Below are 15,778 nucleotides of genomic sequence, written 5' to 3' on the forward strand. Positions count from 1 at the left end.
CGAAAATGTCGCTGTCTGTTTAATTAACTGAATGAAAACATTTTCTGCATATTGTTATGCACAGTTTATATTTGAACTGCTAGTTTTACAGATACTCACGACCTAGTATTTTTGTAACCTTTTTAATGATCATTTTACAATACAGCGAGTAAATAGCAGCCAGATAATCGATGCTAACAGAAGTAACATAGTTGTAGTGAGGCAGACATTAAGAGAAATGGTAATGAATGGTAGCATTGTCAGGCCTCTGCAGTTTTTGTGAAAATTCTAAAAGAGTTAAGCAAATGGACACTATGGAACTAAAAGTATATGAACAGTAGTGGTGGCTTGTGAGTGACAGAAGTGGAAAAATGTGGTAAGGGCTGAAAGATGGCTAGTCTCGTTGGTGGAAGCATCTATGCTAGGGGTCAGAGCATCTATTGTGATAGAGTGCACAGAGTGATGGGTAAATAAGGGGGTAATTCTAGTTGTGGAGATCAGAACAATGTATCAGGGTTACCCGCCTGCGATAGAAGCATGTAAGCGTTTTGGTGCAGGGGGTTTTCTTTTTAGGGGAGAGCTTATAGTGTGTAGCCTAAGGTGGAAGATTGTCATCTCTAACAACCACCTGTAGATGGATCAGCATGGCCTCCCATTCTATTGAAATTTGGTACTTACGGAGACCCCTCAACTCTTTTCTGCAAATCACCTAGCTTTTGGCTTCCACCAAGCATCTTAAGTGTACTGCCAGGATACAGCTAGAGGGGGTAGTTGTGTTTGCCATTGCAGATTAGCTTCTCCCTTGGCCAAGAGAAGCGCAAGCTCCCCAAAGCGGGCCGCCACCCTATTTTGTTGGGTATGCCCGTAAATGCCAAGGGCAATGGTTTCCCAGGAGTTCAGCCCGTTGCAGCGAGTAGACTGTACTGCTTGCCAGAACTAGTATAGTGCGAGGCAGTCCCACATTGAGTGGCGCGGAGCAGCAAAGTCCGAGTGGCAGTGGGTTTGGCTTTTGGGGCGTAGGGGTATAGGTTTTGAGGTGCCAAGGTTAATTTTAGGGTTCAGGGTGGATTTTGGTTCTGGGGTGCCAAGGGTAATTTTAAGTTTTAGGGTAGGTAGGGGTTTTGGGGTGTCAAGGGTAATTTTAGGGTTTAGGGCAGGGGTCTACAACCAGTAGCTTGTGATCTCCTGTAGCTCTCTAGCTACCTCTGAGCAGCTCACATGTGTGCAGCCAGTTTATTAAAATAGAAAGCTTTGGCTTGTTTGAATGAATTTCATTTTAACCGTATCACTCGGCGCGTTTCGGAGTACCGGAGTACCAACTCCTTTGTCACAAGCCCGTGACAAAGGAGTTAGTACTCCGAAACGCGTCGAGTGATATGGCTAAAATGAAATTTAAATAAACCCACTTGGATATGGGGAAGTGGCTGTGACTTCGTTGTTTCAAGAATTTTTTCAACAAACGATTGACTTGGATATATATATATGTATATGTATATATATATATATATATATATATATATATATATATATATATATATATATATATATATATATATATACATATATATATATATATACATATATATATATATATATATATCCTTTCCACGAGTGCTGGTAGTGGAGAAGCACTGTCAGCGGGCGGTCCGTGCTGGGCACCAGCGGTCCCAACAAATTCTTTCCACAAATCACCTCAGTACGAAATGATAGCACGGACACCTCTTCTGTGCAATAATTGATAGATTTAATGGCAAATAGCAACGCGTTTCGGCGATTAAGCCTTGATCACGCTAACAATCTCGCCTACAAACATCAGTTTTTAAATCTCAAAACAAGTGTAAACAAAATAGAAAAGAGACTGTTTTGCAGGTATACACAAATCGGTTGTAACTGTGTCGGCCATCTTGGTATGTCAAACGTTTAAATAACAACACTATGACAGATCCAGGTGCAATTGTGAGAAACCAAATAAAGTTAAAAAGTGAATGTTTAAAGTACACATCCAACGTTTAACATTTCACAGTGCAAGGTACTCCAGACCTCACGCCCAAGTGGGCGATGCCACAATGTACATCATAATACTGTTACTGTTTCAATGATGCCCCAGTGGGCGTTTCTAAGCAATTGTCCATCGCCCTGATGTTCATTCCCAGAGAGTACCATCAGAAAGTCCTAGCCCCAGTGGGCTTTAATGGAGGGTGCTCTGTTTCTTTCAACCAGATAGTTCCTTCACACACGGCCTACACTGCAAAACATGTTGTAACAGTCTGAAAGAAAAAGGTTAAAATTACCGAAAGACAGAGCCGACAAGCTAAAATGTCACTTATATATCTTACTGTAAATGTATTGCAAGTTCTTCATTCACATTTAGGCCACCAGGTTCAGTGCTTTCGAAATCGATAATGTAAGTAGATTCAAGTTTCCTCAGGGACAGTTCTCGGTTCCCCCCTCTCATGCCAAGATCTACCTTGTCAATTACTACCATCCGGAGCTTGGTCTCATCACCAAAATGGTGTGACTGAAAATGACGGGCAACAGGGTAGGTTTTAGTTTTGTTCCTGATGGCCCGTAAGTGCTCCAACACTCGTTTAGTAGCTGTATGTTTGCTGCTACCAACATACCACTTGTTGCATGGACATATCAAAATGTACACGCAGTAAGTGGTGTCACAGGAGAGGGATTTTCTTATGTAGAATTCCCTTCCCGTGGTTGGAATCACCAGTTTCTCACAATTCACACTGCCTTTGCATGCTTTGCATTTTCTACAGCACCTATATCCGGTTCTGGTAATGATGTTCCTAGTGAGCGTAACATGATTGTGGCTGAGTTCATCTTTGAGAGATCTACTCTTCCTGAATGTGATTTGGGGATTACTAGCCAGATCAGATTTTAGATGCGTTTCGGAGTACCGGAGTACCATATATATATATATATATATATATATATATATTATATATATATATATATATTTATATATACATATATATATATATATATATATATATATATATATACACCATTACTTACTTTAACCACTTTTACAAAGTATATGCCTTTACCACGCATGCCTTTGCATTGTAATGGCATGTGTGGTAAAGGCATATGCGATGTAAAAGTTTGCGTTGTAATGGTAACGCTTTGTAACAGCACTTGCTTTGTTACAACCACGTTGTAATGGCATGCGTTGTGTTGCATGCGATGTAATTTCATATTTTCAGCCGATTCGCCTTTGCCGGTGTGAGATAGGCTTTATGGAAGATAGAAAATTGAATGTTTTTGAAATGGGCATTTCGGCACACTAGGGGCCCGATGTAGGTAAATCTCATTTACCAACTCTAGAATACCGAATTTTACCGATTCGGTATTCTAGATTCGGTAAATGAGATGTAGGAAAAAAATCGGTAATTACCGAATTGGTATTTACTGATTCGGTAATTGCCATTGATTCCTATGGGCCTTGAGGCCTATAGGAATCAATGTCAATTACCGAAATCGGTAAATACCGATTCGGTAAAATTACCGAATTGTCAAGGGGGACAGGGTGTCACTTTGACACCCTGTTGCACCTCTGATTCTGGCTTGTGTGCCATGTGACACACATACATGCCCTTAGGGCATGTATGTGTGCCACATGGCACAGGTGTACATGCACAGATGTGCATGTACACTGGAATTCGTTATTTACCACGAAATATTATTTTGTCGTAAATTACAAATTCTTAAGGGCCTGTGGCACTGTTTTCAGTGCCACCTACATCTAGATTTACAGAATCAGTAAATTTACCGATTCTGTAAAATTTAAGCCTTCTACATCTAAGACTCCAAATACCAGTCAGTAACTGCCAAAATCGGCTGTTACCGACAGGTATTTGGCCACCTACATCTGGCCCCTAAGTGAGGTATTTAAAACGAATAGCTACTCTGAACGATGTCCGTTTTCCAGGATTTACAAAGTTGTGCACGTGGCATGAGCATGTGTTCTCTTTGGGCTTTGTGGAGGCAGGTAACTAAGTGTCGCCCATCGCTAATAGTTTCTTTATCACTGCATGCGTTTGTGTTTCTTCTCGGATATTCTCCCACAGCCTATTGTAGACTATTTAAGTTGTGTATACAATCAAAATTGACGTGGAGGGATGCCTCTCTCTGAAGTGAGCTGATGGAAAGTAGGAAACTAGCCATTCAAGAATAAGTCACCCAGGACAGAGATGTTTTTGTCATGCCAGTGCCATAAGTCTGTGAGTGTCAAAAGGCGATTGTAACTGGGTAGTCCGTAGTTGGGAATTTCAGTCCGTATGGGTCCAAGTTGGGCGTGAGTTTGAATACTCCATTGACACAGTGTCTGATCAATGCTACTGATATGGGTGGGTGTAGGGCTCATTTTGGTATGGAGTTAGAGAAGTGAAGGATGTCACCAGGTTGCATTACTCCCCGATTCAAACCAGCATCCTGCAGAGAGTGGCTAGCAAGCCAGCCATTGTAGGTGAGCAGCCAAGTAATATTGTTTCGAAGGAAGGGGCCCCGGGACCACCTTCTCCCACCGGTAACTGGTGTTTGCAAAGCAAGACGCGCCAGCGGGCAGATCCCCAAATGAGGTTGACGAGTATACTATGGAGTTCCCAAATAATTTTCTCAGAGGGAAAGCTGGGACATTTGCAGAGTAATAGAGCAGCCGTAGCTGCATCACCATCTTTGCCAGAGCTATCTTTCTGGTAGTTACCAGGGAAATGCCCAACCAAAATTGCATTTGGCCTTCTAATGCCGATTGAGCACGGACCAGATTTCCCTCCTAAAGATTGGCATCCTTACGACAAATTCTAACGCGAAGGTATTGTAAGGCCTGTTCCTCTCAGAGAATCTGACCAGCTCTAAGGTCTAATGGCTGCTGAGGTCTACCACAATTGAAAGGGTATATGCCTGACTTCCCCCAGTTTCTCACTATCTATGATGATGAACTGGTTTTGGGGAGTGCGCTGTTACCCCCGGGGTGTTCTAGCACTAACAATCTGGCTGAAGAGTGGGAAGATTTAGGCTGAATAGGTATAAGGTTTTTCTGCAAAACAGAGATGCTCCTGATAGTTTCGTATTTGAAATGGGAGAGTGTTCCATTGGGTGGCAGCCAGGAAAACGAAGATGCAACCTCTAATACAAGCCCGTCCAACACTGGAGACAGAGCAGATGAGCAGAAGAAGAACTGAGAGGACAATTGGGGCAGTACTGAAGATGTTTCTTTCTAAGATTGAGGGAGTCGGAGTTATTAAAGGTGTAATAGCACAGATAAAGGGAATTGAAGATTGGGCGTGTGGTGAAAGAAAGACAGTTTAACTTCAGGAGATGAGTAGAGGCAGAAGACTATAGGGAAAGACCAAGTAGTAGTGAACACTTGAAGTCTATGAGTGATCTAGACAGGAGTGCTCAGTTAGAGCGAGTTCCAGTAGTCAATACGGAAGATAGAGGGAGTTTAAATTGCCACCTTTCTGAGATAGGAAGCAGGGCAATAATCTTCCTGAGCATACAAAGCTGGTAGAAGCAAGAGGCTGTTAAGCAGTCCATCTGAGTGTAGAAGTAAAGAGCAGATTAAAATAGGACTCCTAGATTTTTAGATATAATCAATGGAGAGTGGTAAAGCCCTAACTTCAGTGGACCATCATAGTGAGGAATAAATGGAGTGGAAGGGCCCAGTGATCAGAACTTGAGTCTTGTCGCTGTTACATTTAAGACTGTTGCTAGAAATCCATCTAGATGTGCTTTATCATATTGGAGGTTTGTGGAGTACTAGTGCTGCCTTAACGTCATAAACTCAGTGGGGATGAAATAGAATGGAGGAGGGGTATGAAAGGTAAGTGGGGCTCAGGAAATACGGACGAAGGACACCGGAAATAGGTAAGGAGGATATACGAGAGGCAAGAAAAGGACGTTATCATAACATATCATGTTATTTGTCTACACTGTGTTGTGTTAAGCCATGCTGGCTGTTTGTCGTGTATGGTCTGGCTTATCTCTAGGTGTGAACCTCAGGGTAGTGGCCATAGAGCAGGGGGTTTAGAATAGAAGCGCAATCAGAGCTTTACATTGAGAGGATTCAGTGCTTTGAAAAGGACTTGAAATTAGGAGGTTGTCGGAAGAAAATCCGGATCTTGGCAACTTAGAAATTGGGGAGTGGGGGTAAGGCATGGAGACAGGAGTAAAATGCGCAAACAAATAAAGGATAATGTGGGAGGGTGTCACAGTCTGGCTTCTTTGTAGTGTTTTGTCACAGTAGAGAGCAATGGCAAGGAAGGTGTAATTAAAAATAGAGATTTAAGGAAGGTAGCTGTGTAAGGTGGAATTAAAGATGGGGAAGCATGCTAGAAAAGACATAAACTTTTTCCAAGCACTTATATGGAGAGTGATGGAAGGGATTTGAGTATAAAGAGAGCAGTCTATACATGAAGATGTTTCTTTATTAAACATTTTTTTTACATAGCACTGCTTGTCTGCTTGTGGTTACTTAAGAAAGTTTGAATGGAAATGTTGAGTTAATTACTTGTCATTTATACAATACAAAAAGGGGGTGGGGTCGCACACTACTCACACACTGGCGGAAGTTGCCCCTAAGGACTCTGGTCATTGTAGTAGAGTGTTCGCGATGCATCATCTTTCGATCTTGCTATCTTCGCTGTCTTCGCCATCCCTGGACACGTGTTTCGGGTTTTCAACCCTCGTCAGCAGGGATAGGCAGTGTTCTGGGGTCGCCGATGGCTGCCAATATCTGCCAGGTATAGTACCACTCCGGCGCGTAGGTGCGGGATCCCAGGCTCGTCAGCCCGCTGCTCAAGGGAGCTTTAAGTTACAAAAAGGGTGTGGGGTCGCACACTACTCACACACCGGCGGAAGTTGCCCCTAAGGACTCTGGTAATTGTAGTAGAGTGTTCGCGATGCATCATCTTTCGATCTTGCTATCTTCGCTGTCTTCGCCATCCCTGGACACGTGTTTCGGGTTTTCAACCCTCGTCAGCAGGGATAGGCAGTGTTCTGGGGTCGCCGATGGCTGCCAATATCTGCCAGGTATAGTACCACTCCGGCGCGTAGGTGCGGGATCCCAGGCTCGTCAGCCCGCTGCTCAAGGGAGCTTTAAGTTACAAAAGGGGGGTGGGGTCGCACACTACTCACACACCGGCGGAAGTTGCCCCTAAGGACTCTGGTCATTGTAGTAGAGTGTTCGCGATGCATCATCTTTCGATCTTGCTATCTTCGCTGTCTTCGCCATCCCTGGACACGTGTTTCGGGTTTTCAACCCTCGTCAGCAGGGATAGGCAGTGTTCTGGGGTCGCCGATGGCTGCCAATATCTGCCAGGTATAGTACCACTCCGGCGAGTAGGTGCGGGATCCCAGGCTCGTCAGCCCGCTGTTCAAGGGAGCTTTAAGTTACAAAAAGGGGGTGGGGTCGCACACTACTCACACACCGGCGGAAGTTGCCCCTAAGGACTCTGGTCATTGTAGTAGAGTGTTCGCGATGCATCATCTTTCGATCTTGCTATCTTCGCTGTCTTCGCCATCCCTGGACACGTGTTTCGGGTTTTCAACCCTCGTCAGCAGGGATAGGCAGTGTTCTGGGGTCGCCGATGGCTGCCAATATCTGCCAGGTATAGTACCACTCCGGCGCGTAGGTGCGGGATCCCAGGCTCGTCAGCCCGCTGCTCAAGGGAGCTTTAAGTTACAAAAAGGGGGTGGGGTCGCACACTACTCACACACCGGCGGAAGTTGCCCCTAAGGACTCTGGTCATTGTAGTAGAGTGTTCGCGATGCATCATCTTTCGATCTTGCTATCTTCGCTGTCTTCGCCATCCCTGGACACGTGTTTCGGGTTTTCAACTCTCGTCAGCAGGGATAGGCAGTGTTCTGGGGTCGCCGATGGCTGCCAATATCTGCCAGGTATAGTACCACTCCGGCGCGTAGGTGCGGGATCCCAGGCTCGTCAGCCCGCTGCTCAAGGGAGCTTTAAGTTACAAAAAGAGGGTGGGGTCGCACACTACTCACACACCGGCGGAAGTTGACCCTGAGGACTCTGGTCATTGTAGTAGAGTGTTCGCGATGCATCATCTTTCGATCTTGCTATCTTCGCTGTCTTCGCAATCTCTGGACACGTGTTTCGGGTTTTCAACCCTCGTCAGCAGGGATAGGCAGTGTTCTGGGGTCGCCGATGGCTGCCAATATCTGCCAGGTATATACCTGGCAGATATTGGCAGCCATCGGTGACCCCAGAACACTGCCTATCCCTGCTGACGAGGGTTGAAAACCCGAAACACGTGTCCAGGGATGACGAAGACAGCGAAGATAGCAAGATCGAAAGATGATGCATCGCGAACACTCTACTACAATGACCAGAGTCCTCAGGGTCAACTTCCGCCGGTGTGTGAGTAGTGTGCGACCCCACCCCTCTTTGTAATTTATACAATACAGACTGGCATGTCTTTAGGTGTTGCCTCAGGCAGAGCAGAGTGGGGACATATGAGCAATCAGTAGGTTAGAGTGAGATGATTCAAGCCCTTAACTTCAACTTCAAAGTCAGACTATGTCAGAGAGAGTGGAATTATGCCTCTGAAATACACAACCGGGTTGGCTTCACCAGTATCGATTATCATTACAAGGACTCTAGTCGCATTTTACTGGTGTTAACTGTGTATTGTGAGCAAAGTGGTGAACTCTAATTGTTTTTCTCCATAACGTCTAGGGCAATGGTAAACTGGCAAATGCTGAGGGTTTCCAACCAGAGTTTGTTGGTTGTGCCTTTTCAGTACTCTTGCTCACCTAACTGTGGTATGGAAAGAAAGAAAATTAAATTAGGACGAGGTTTGGATGGCTCTGATTCACTCATGTGTTGGGAGAATGTCTGAATAGACTGGTGGAAGGGTGAGTTTAGGCCAAGCTGTACATGAGCGCCAGTGGTGAATAATTTATACTTTTTCACAAATCTAAATCAAGTGATGTTGATTTAAACATATCGCACACTTTATAGGGTTAGCGCCCCAACATTTCTAGCCATTATCTCTCTGGAAAAGAAAGGAAGTCTGTCTCCCTTTCAAGTCTAATGCTTCTTGCCTCCAACTTTTTTGCATGCCTTTCTAATAAGTGCTTGACCAATTCTCATAGTAGGACTTGTGATGTCAGATCAAGGCTCCTCCTCTCGAACAAAACTGTCTGGGTGAATCCTCTGCCTTCAGTCTGTGCTATTCCATTCTTGCCTGTCTCTCTATCATCTCTTGTTGTGATTTGTGACTGTTAGCTGCATTAATTTGTTACGGTCAAGTGACGTAAGATTCATCATAAATACACACAGACCAATTCATTAACGTATGTTTCTACAGTTTGTGTCTTGGGCCAGTGCGGTGTTTGCCCCTTTACAGACAGTAATAAGAACTTTCTTATGAAATGTTGAGTATGCAGTATCTGCTTTACTTAGCGTCCTGGGTGCAGAACTTTGGGCGCTGAACCTTTCTGGATAAGGTTGACTGCACAACCCTGGGTTGAAGTGGTGGTACCACAAGTTTGGGTCTCCTCTAGTTTCCACATCGTTATAAGTTGTCAGAAAGGGGATCTAGCACTTAGCAATGTATTTTTGATGCACACCTTCAAGGCATGTGCTGAATCCCAATTAGGTATGCATAGTACCAGCTAGGAGCACATTTAGATATCAATGACTTTAATGACCCGCTTCTGTTCTATCAACAGATTGGCACTTGGCCAAGTATTAGTTTAACAGCTAGCAGTATCAACATGTAAACAGTAGTACTCTTTATGCCGAGTATAGTGCGTATATAGTGATCATTTTATTTTATACATTTTTATCTTGGTTCCCTTATAAACAACTTTCCAGTGAAATGTGCTTTGAACATTTTCGTGTGCAACAAAATTGCTAGAACATTTAAATTGAAGAATAACTAAAAATCCACCTTGCATTTGATAATTGTACTTATAATTCTTCAAAACTGTTGAAGTTAAGATATTAAAATCTATCATGGGAGTGTGATTCCTAATATGTATTTTTACTTTATTCCTGAACAGGTTCATATAAACTGTGATGAAAGCACCTTGACTTATTTTGCTGATCTGCTAGCGAGGATTGCCTCCATTGACAAAGGCCTATGCCTTCTTCTGTATGGGGAAAAAAATAAGTCTTCCAAGGATAGGTAAGAACATCTCATTTATGAATCACATTATTGCCTCTCATAACGACATTGACAGTTTGTTAAAGCTCATACAGTCATCTTAGTACATTTTAAACATTTGAAATGTCATAACTTTTGTCTTGCAACCTGAAATACCACCGAGCTCATCTTGGGATGCGTTTTATCTTGTTTTATTTTACCAGAAACCATTGAAGTTTCGAATAGGCTTTCAGTTTCAGTTTAGTGGCTAGTTAGCTAAGCCTATCTGAAAGAAACAGGTTAGTATAAGATTCCTTACCTTAGAATATCCCCAGGCGTCAGTCTGGATCCGGAAACTTTTGCGTAGCAGTACCCCTACGCGTCTGTAGGCGTCGTCTGCAGGCGTCCCCTGCGGCTCCGCGTCCGTCGTCGGCGTTGTGCGCCGTGATGATGTCGCTGGAGTATATAGACGCCGCCTCCGCGCGCTGACGTCAGCTCTTATTTTTTCCGCGCCAGTTAGCACAGATCGAAGAAGTGCAGTACTCCGGTCTTTTGACCAAGTTTTTTGATCTTTGATCTTTTTGACTCTTCTTACGGTGCCGGTAGGATGCCCGGTTTTAAGAACTGTGACGACTGTGACCGTACGATGTCGGTCACAGATCATCACCGACTCTGTCTCCGGTGCCTGGGCCCCGACCACGACGTGGACGCCTGCGTCGATTGCCGGGCCTTGACGAATAAAGCTAGACGGGAGCGGTCCCGCAAGCTGCTCGAGCTCCGGGTGTCGGCCCCGCGTCGAGAGCGGTCCCGGTCCGGCCGGAGGTCAAGGGAGCGATCGAGGGAGCGGTCGCGAAGCCGTCACGAGCGCTCCGGGAGTCGTCACCATTCATCTGGTTCCTCAGGTAGGAAGCACAAGAAGTCGGGGCGTTGTCATCGTACACCCGACTCCCCCCGACGCTTGCGCGATGCGGCCAGGGGTTCGGGTGGCCCCACCCACGCGGCTCCGCGTGAGTCGCTGACGCGGCCTGCTCCATACCCTGCGGTCCCTGGGCAAGGCGCGTCGCCCGAGGAGATAGAGGCGTTCCTCATGGCCATGAGGGCTCTGTCTCCTCCGACGGGTTCTGCGGCGCCTTCGGGCCCTGTGGTCCCGTCCGGGGGCCCTAGCGGTTCGGGTGCTCCTGCCTTGACGCCGTCGGGTGCTCCGGCCCGGCGCCGCCGTCGGGTGCTCCGGCCCCGGCGCCGCCGACGGCTCCGGCCCCGGCGCCGCAGGGGCCCTCAGGGTCGACGCCGGCTTGTCAACCGGCCTCTCCGGCGCGATTCCATCGGGGCAACCCCTTGCGCCGCCGCCGGCTCCGGGCGGTGCCGCCCCCATTCCCTCTCCGACTCCGGACGCGGAGTCGGACCGGCGTCGTCCGACGCCGGGTCTGACGCCGATGGGGCCTGTGAACCCCGAGGAGCTGGTCTACATTGTTGATTCCGAATATGGTGAAGATGTAGATTACGGAGAGGAGTGGGAGGGGTCTGAGGACCCTCTGACACGCGAGTGTCAGTACGACGTGGACTGGACGGGTGACTTGGGTGACGCCAGTGGTCTGGATGACTCCCCCAACCCTGGCTTTGTCTCGCCTCCTACCGTGGCTTCGGAGGAGGGGGCAGCTTATTCAGTGGTGTTGATGAGGGCTGCCAAGGCCCTAAACCTTGTGCTCCCCGTCGCGGCCGTGAGGACTAACATCCTCACTGAGGTCCTCAAACCGCAGTCATGCCCACAGGAGCCACTGCTGCCGTTCAACGAGGCCTTAACTGACGTTCTTTTGGGCACGTGGTTCAGGTTCGCCTGTTGATAGGAACGTGGCCAGACGCCACCGTCCGTGTTCGGACGACCCCAAGTTTCTGTCCACCCATCCCACCCCTGAGAGTCTGGTAATCCAGGCCTCCACTTCCCAAACCTCATTCCCGTCGGCCCCGCCCGACAGAGAATCAAAGAGGTACGACCAGTATGGCAAAAAGGTCTTCTCGTCCCTGAGTCTGGGACTGCGGTCTTGCAACACCGCGTGCCTCTTGGGCCGCTACACCCACTCTCTGTGGGATATGGTCGCGGACCTGCTGCCTGAATGCCCGCCGGAGGTACGGGCTAAGCTCGGCAAGGCTATGATTGAAGGCCGAGACGCAGCAAGATACTCCATCAGGTGTGGTCTTCATACGACCGACTCGCTGGGCAGAGCGATGTCCACGACGGTGGCGATTCGTCGCCACGCCTGGCTAAGATCTGCCAACTTCTCGGCAGATGTCCAGAATGCCTTAATGGACATGCCGTTTGATGGCAGTCGCCTGTTTGGCGACAAAGCGGACCACGCGCTGGAGCGCTTCAAGGACTCCAGGGTCACGGCCAAGTCCTTGGGTCTCTCGACCCAGCGCCAGCAAACGGGTTCGTTTCGCTCCTTTCATGGCCAAGGAAGGGGCGGTCCCACACGTGCTACCAGCCACGCGCCGCAACAGACTTATCAACGCGGTGGCGGCTGTGGAATCCGCCGTGGTGGCGGTCGGGGACAGCGGCGAGGTCAGGCCACACCTCCCCCCGCAGCATCTGCCACTAAATCCTCCTAGTCCGTGCTTTCAGGCCCATGTGACGCCGGTGGGGGGCAGGGTTCGCCATCACCTCTCCCACTGGCGCACAATAACATCGGACAGGTGGGTGCTGCAGCTCGTCCGAAGGGGCTACTCACTCCCCTTCGAGACTACTCCTCCAGCCATGCCACCGCAGAACCACCGTGTGTCGGGGGACCACTTGGCACTTCTGAGGGAGGAAGTTCCGGCCCTCTTGGCCAAGGGGGCCATCGAGCGCGTTCCTGGGCCAGAAGTAGGACGTCGTTGCTATTCCCACTACTTTCTGGTACCCAAGAAGGACAAAGGGGGTCTACGTCCTATCTTGGACCTAAAGAACGTCAACGGCTTCCTCCGGAAGGAGAAGTTCAAGATGTTGACTTTAGCTCAGTTCTTGGCTGCTCTAGACCCGCAAGACTGGATGGTAGCGTTGGACTTGCAGGATGCGTATTTTCACATCCCCGTCCTGCCGGCCCACCGGCGTTACCTGCGGTTCACGGTAGGCCACGAGCACTTTCAGTTTATCGTGCTCCCCTTCGGCCTTACCAGCGCCCCACGGGTGTTCACCAAGGTGATGGCGGTGGTCGCAGCTCATCTGCGCAGATTGGGGGTTTCAGTCTTCCCCTATCTAGACGACTGGTTGTTGAAGGCGGGCTCGCCCCAGACAGTCGTCCACCACCTTCAGATGACGGAAGACCTCCTGCACGAGCTGGGGTTCTCCATCAATGTGCCGAAATCACACCTGTGTCCCCCTCAAAAGCTCCTTTTCATCGGAGCGGTTCTCGACTCGGCGCAGTTTCGGGTCTATCCTCCGGAACGGCGAGTCCAGGATATACAGGCTTTGATTCCCATCTTTCAGCCGTTATCCCGGGTTTCGGTCAGGTTGACGCTGCGGCTGCTGGGGCTGATGGCTTCCTGCATCCTTCTGGTGCATCACGCCCGGTGGCGGATGCGGACTCTGCAGTGGGACCTGAAGTTTCAGTGGGCCCAGCGTCAGGGCAACCTGTCCGACCATGTCTTGATCTCAGAGGGCACTGCAAGACAACTGCAGTGGTGGCTTACGGACCGCGATTGGGTCAGAGGCAGATCCCTCTCCCTTCCCCAACCGGAGCACGTTGTTGTGACTGACGCGTCCCTCCAGGGCTGGGGAGGCCACCTGGGAGAGGCAGAGATCAGAGGCATCTGGTCTCCGGCGGAGTCCTGGCTCCATATAAACCTGTTGGAGCTCCGGGCGATTCGTTTGGCACTGAAAGCATTCCTCCCCTTTGTCAACAGGAGTGTAGTGCAGGTGTTCACGGACAACACCACCGCCATGTGGTACTGCAACAAGCAGGGCGGGGTCGTGGACCCTTTGCCAGGAGGCTCTGCGCCTCTGGCAATGGCTGGAACGTCAGGGCGTGACTCAGACGGTTCAACACCTGGCAGGTTCTCTGAACGCCAGGGCGGACGAACTCAGCCGTCGGTGCTCGATGGATCACGAATGGCGTCTGAACTCGGACGTGGCGCAAGGCCTCTTTCGGCAATGGGGAGAGCCTTGGTTAGATCTATTCGCCACAGAAGAGAACGCGCAATGTCATCAGTTCTGCGCGTTGGAGTTTCCAAGACGGCACTCGCACGGCGACGCCTTTCGGCGCGAGTGGAGTTGCGGTCTGTTATACGCCTTTCCGCCTATACCACTTCTGCCCAGAGTGCTGAAGAAGATCAGGCGCGACCGGGCCCAAGTCATCCTTGTGGCTCCGGACTGGGCTCGAAGGTACTGGTATCCCGAGCTACTCAGCATGTCAGTCGGTCCCCCGATCCGCCTGCCCCTTCAGGAGGACCTTCTGTCGCAGCAGCAGGGGACGGTCTTCCACCCGAACCTGTCCAGCCTCCACCTCCATGCGTGGAGATTGAGCGGCGACAGTTGAGGCCATTTGACTTGCCTCCTGAAGTCTGTGATGTGATTCTGGCAGCCAGGCGTTCCTCCACGAAATCGGTATACGCCTGTCGGTGGAACAAGTTTGTTGCATGGTGCACAGCAAAGGTTGTGGATCCTCTCTCTGCCCCTCTTTCTGAGGTTCTTCTCTTCCTTCTTTCTCTTGCCCAGCAGGGCTCTGCTCTGGGCACTATCAAGGGCTACTTTTCTGCCCTTTCGGCCTTTCTGAGGCTGCCTGATCAACCTTCTTTGTTCAAGTCCCCCATTGTAACAAGATTCTTGAAGGGCATCACACACATGTATCCACCTGCTCCGTTTGTGATGCCTCAGTGGGACTTGAACCTGGTTCTAACCTTCTTGATGTGTGCTCACTTTGAGCCACTTCATTCCTGTCCTCTCCGTCTCCTGACTTTAAAGACGGCCTTCCTGGTTGCCATCACCTCTGCCAGGAGAGTGAGTGAGCTCCAGACTCTTTCTGTCAAACCTCCTTTCATGTCCATTCATCCAGACAAGGTGGTTCTGAGAACTAGACCTTCTTTCCTGCCCAAAGTTGTCTCTGCTTTTCACATCGGGCTGTCCATCACCCTCCCTTCCTTCTTCCCGTCTCCGCATCCTTCAAAGGATGAAGAGCGGCTCCATCGTCTGGACCCAAAACGTGCGCTTTCATTTTATATGGATCGCACACGCCAGTTCCGGGTGGATGACCAACTGTTTGTTGGCTACGTGGGTGCGAAGAAGGGACAGGCGGTACATAAACGGACCATCTCTCGGTGGGTCGTTCTGTGCATCAAAGCGTGCTACTCTTTGGCTCGGAAGGAGCCTCCTGTTGGTCTGAGGGCCCATTCCACTCGGGCCATGGCGGCTACTACTGCCCTGGGCCGGGGAGTTCCCTTGCAGGACATTTGCCAGGCGGCTACGTGGGCCTCGCTGCACACCTTTGGGAGGCACTACTGCCTGGACAGTCAAGTCCGGAGGGATGGCTTCTTTGGCCGTTCTGTCCTCCAGGACTTTCTGGTGTAGGATTGTATTGGTTCGCAGACTCACCACCGGGGTTGGTATTGCTGGGGTATCTATTCTAAGGTAAGGAATCTAATACTAACCTGTTTCTTTCAGATGAACAAGTTACTTACCTTCGCTAACGATATATCTGTAAGAAACA

General features: G+C 49.1%; 1 protein-coding gene across 1 annotated transcript in view; it reads left to right on the forward strand.

Annotated features, from left to right (window-relative positions):
- Positions 1-15,778, forward strand: part of TBC1D32 (TBC1 domain family member 32) — a 959,368-nt gene that overhangs the window by 339,366 nt on the left and 604,224 nt on the right. Inside the window, exon 16 of the mRNA XM_086926728.1 lies at positions 10,021-10,145. Coding sequence (XP_086782854.1) covers positions 10,021-10,145 — 125 coding nt within the window. The remainder of the gene's footprint in view (positions 1-10,020; positions 10,146-15,778) is intronic.

This window comes from Lissotriton vulgaris, chromosome 6 (assembly GCF_964263255.1).
Source record: "Lissotriton vulgaris chromosome 6, aLisVul1.2, whole genome shotgun sequence".
Classification (NCBI taxonomy): Eukaryota; Metazoa; Chordata; class Amphibia; order Caudata; family Salamandridae; genus Lissotriton; species Lissotriton vulgaris.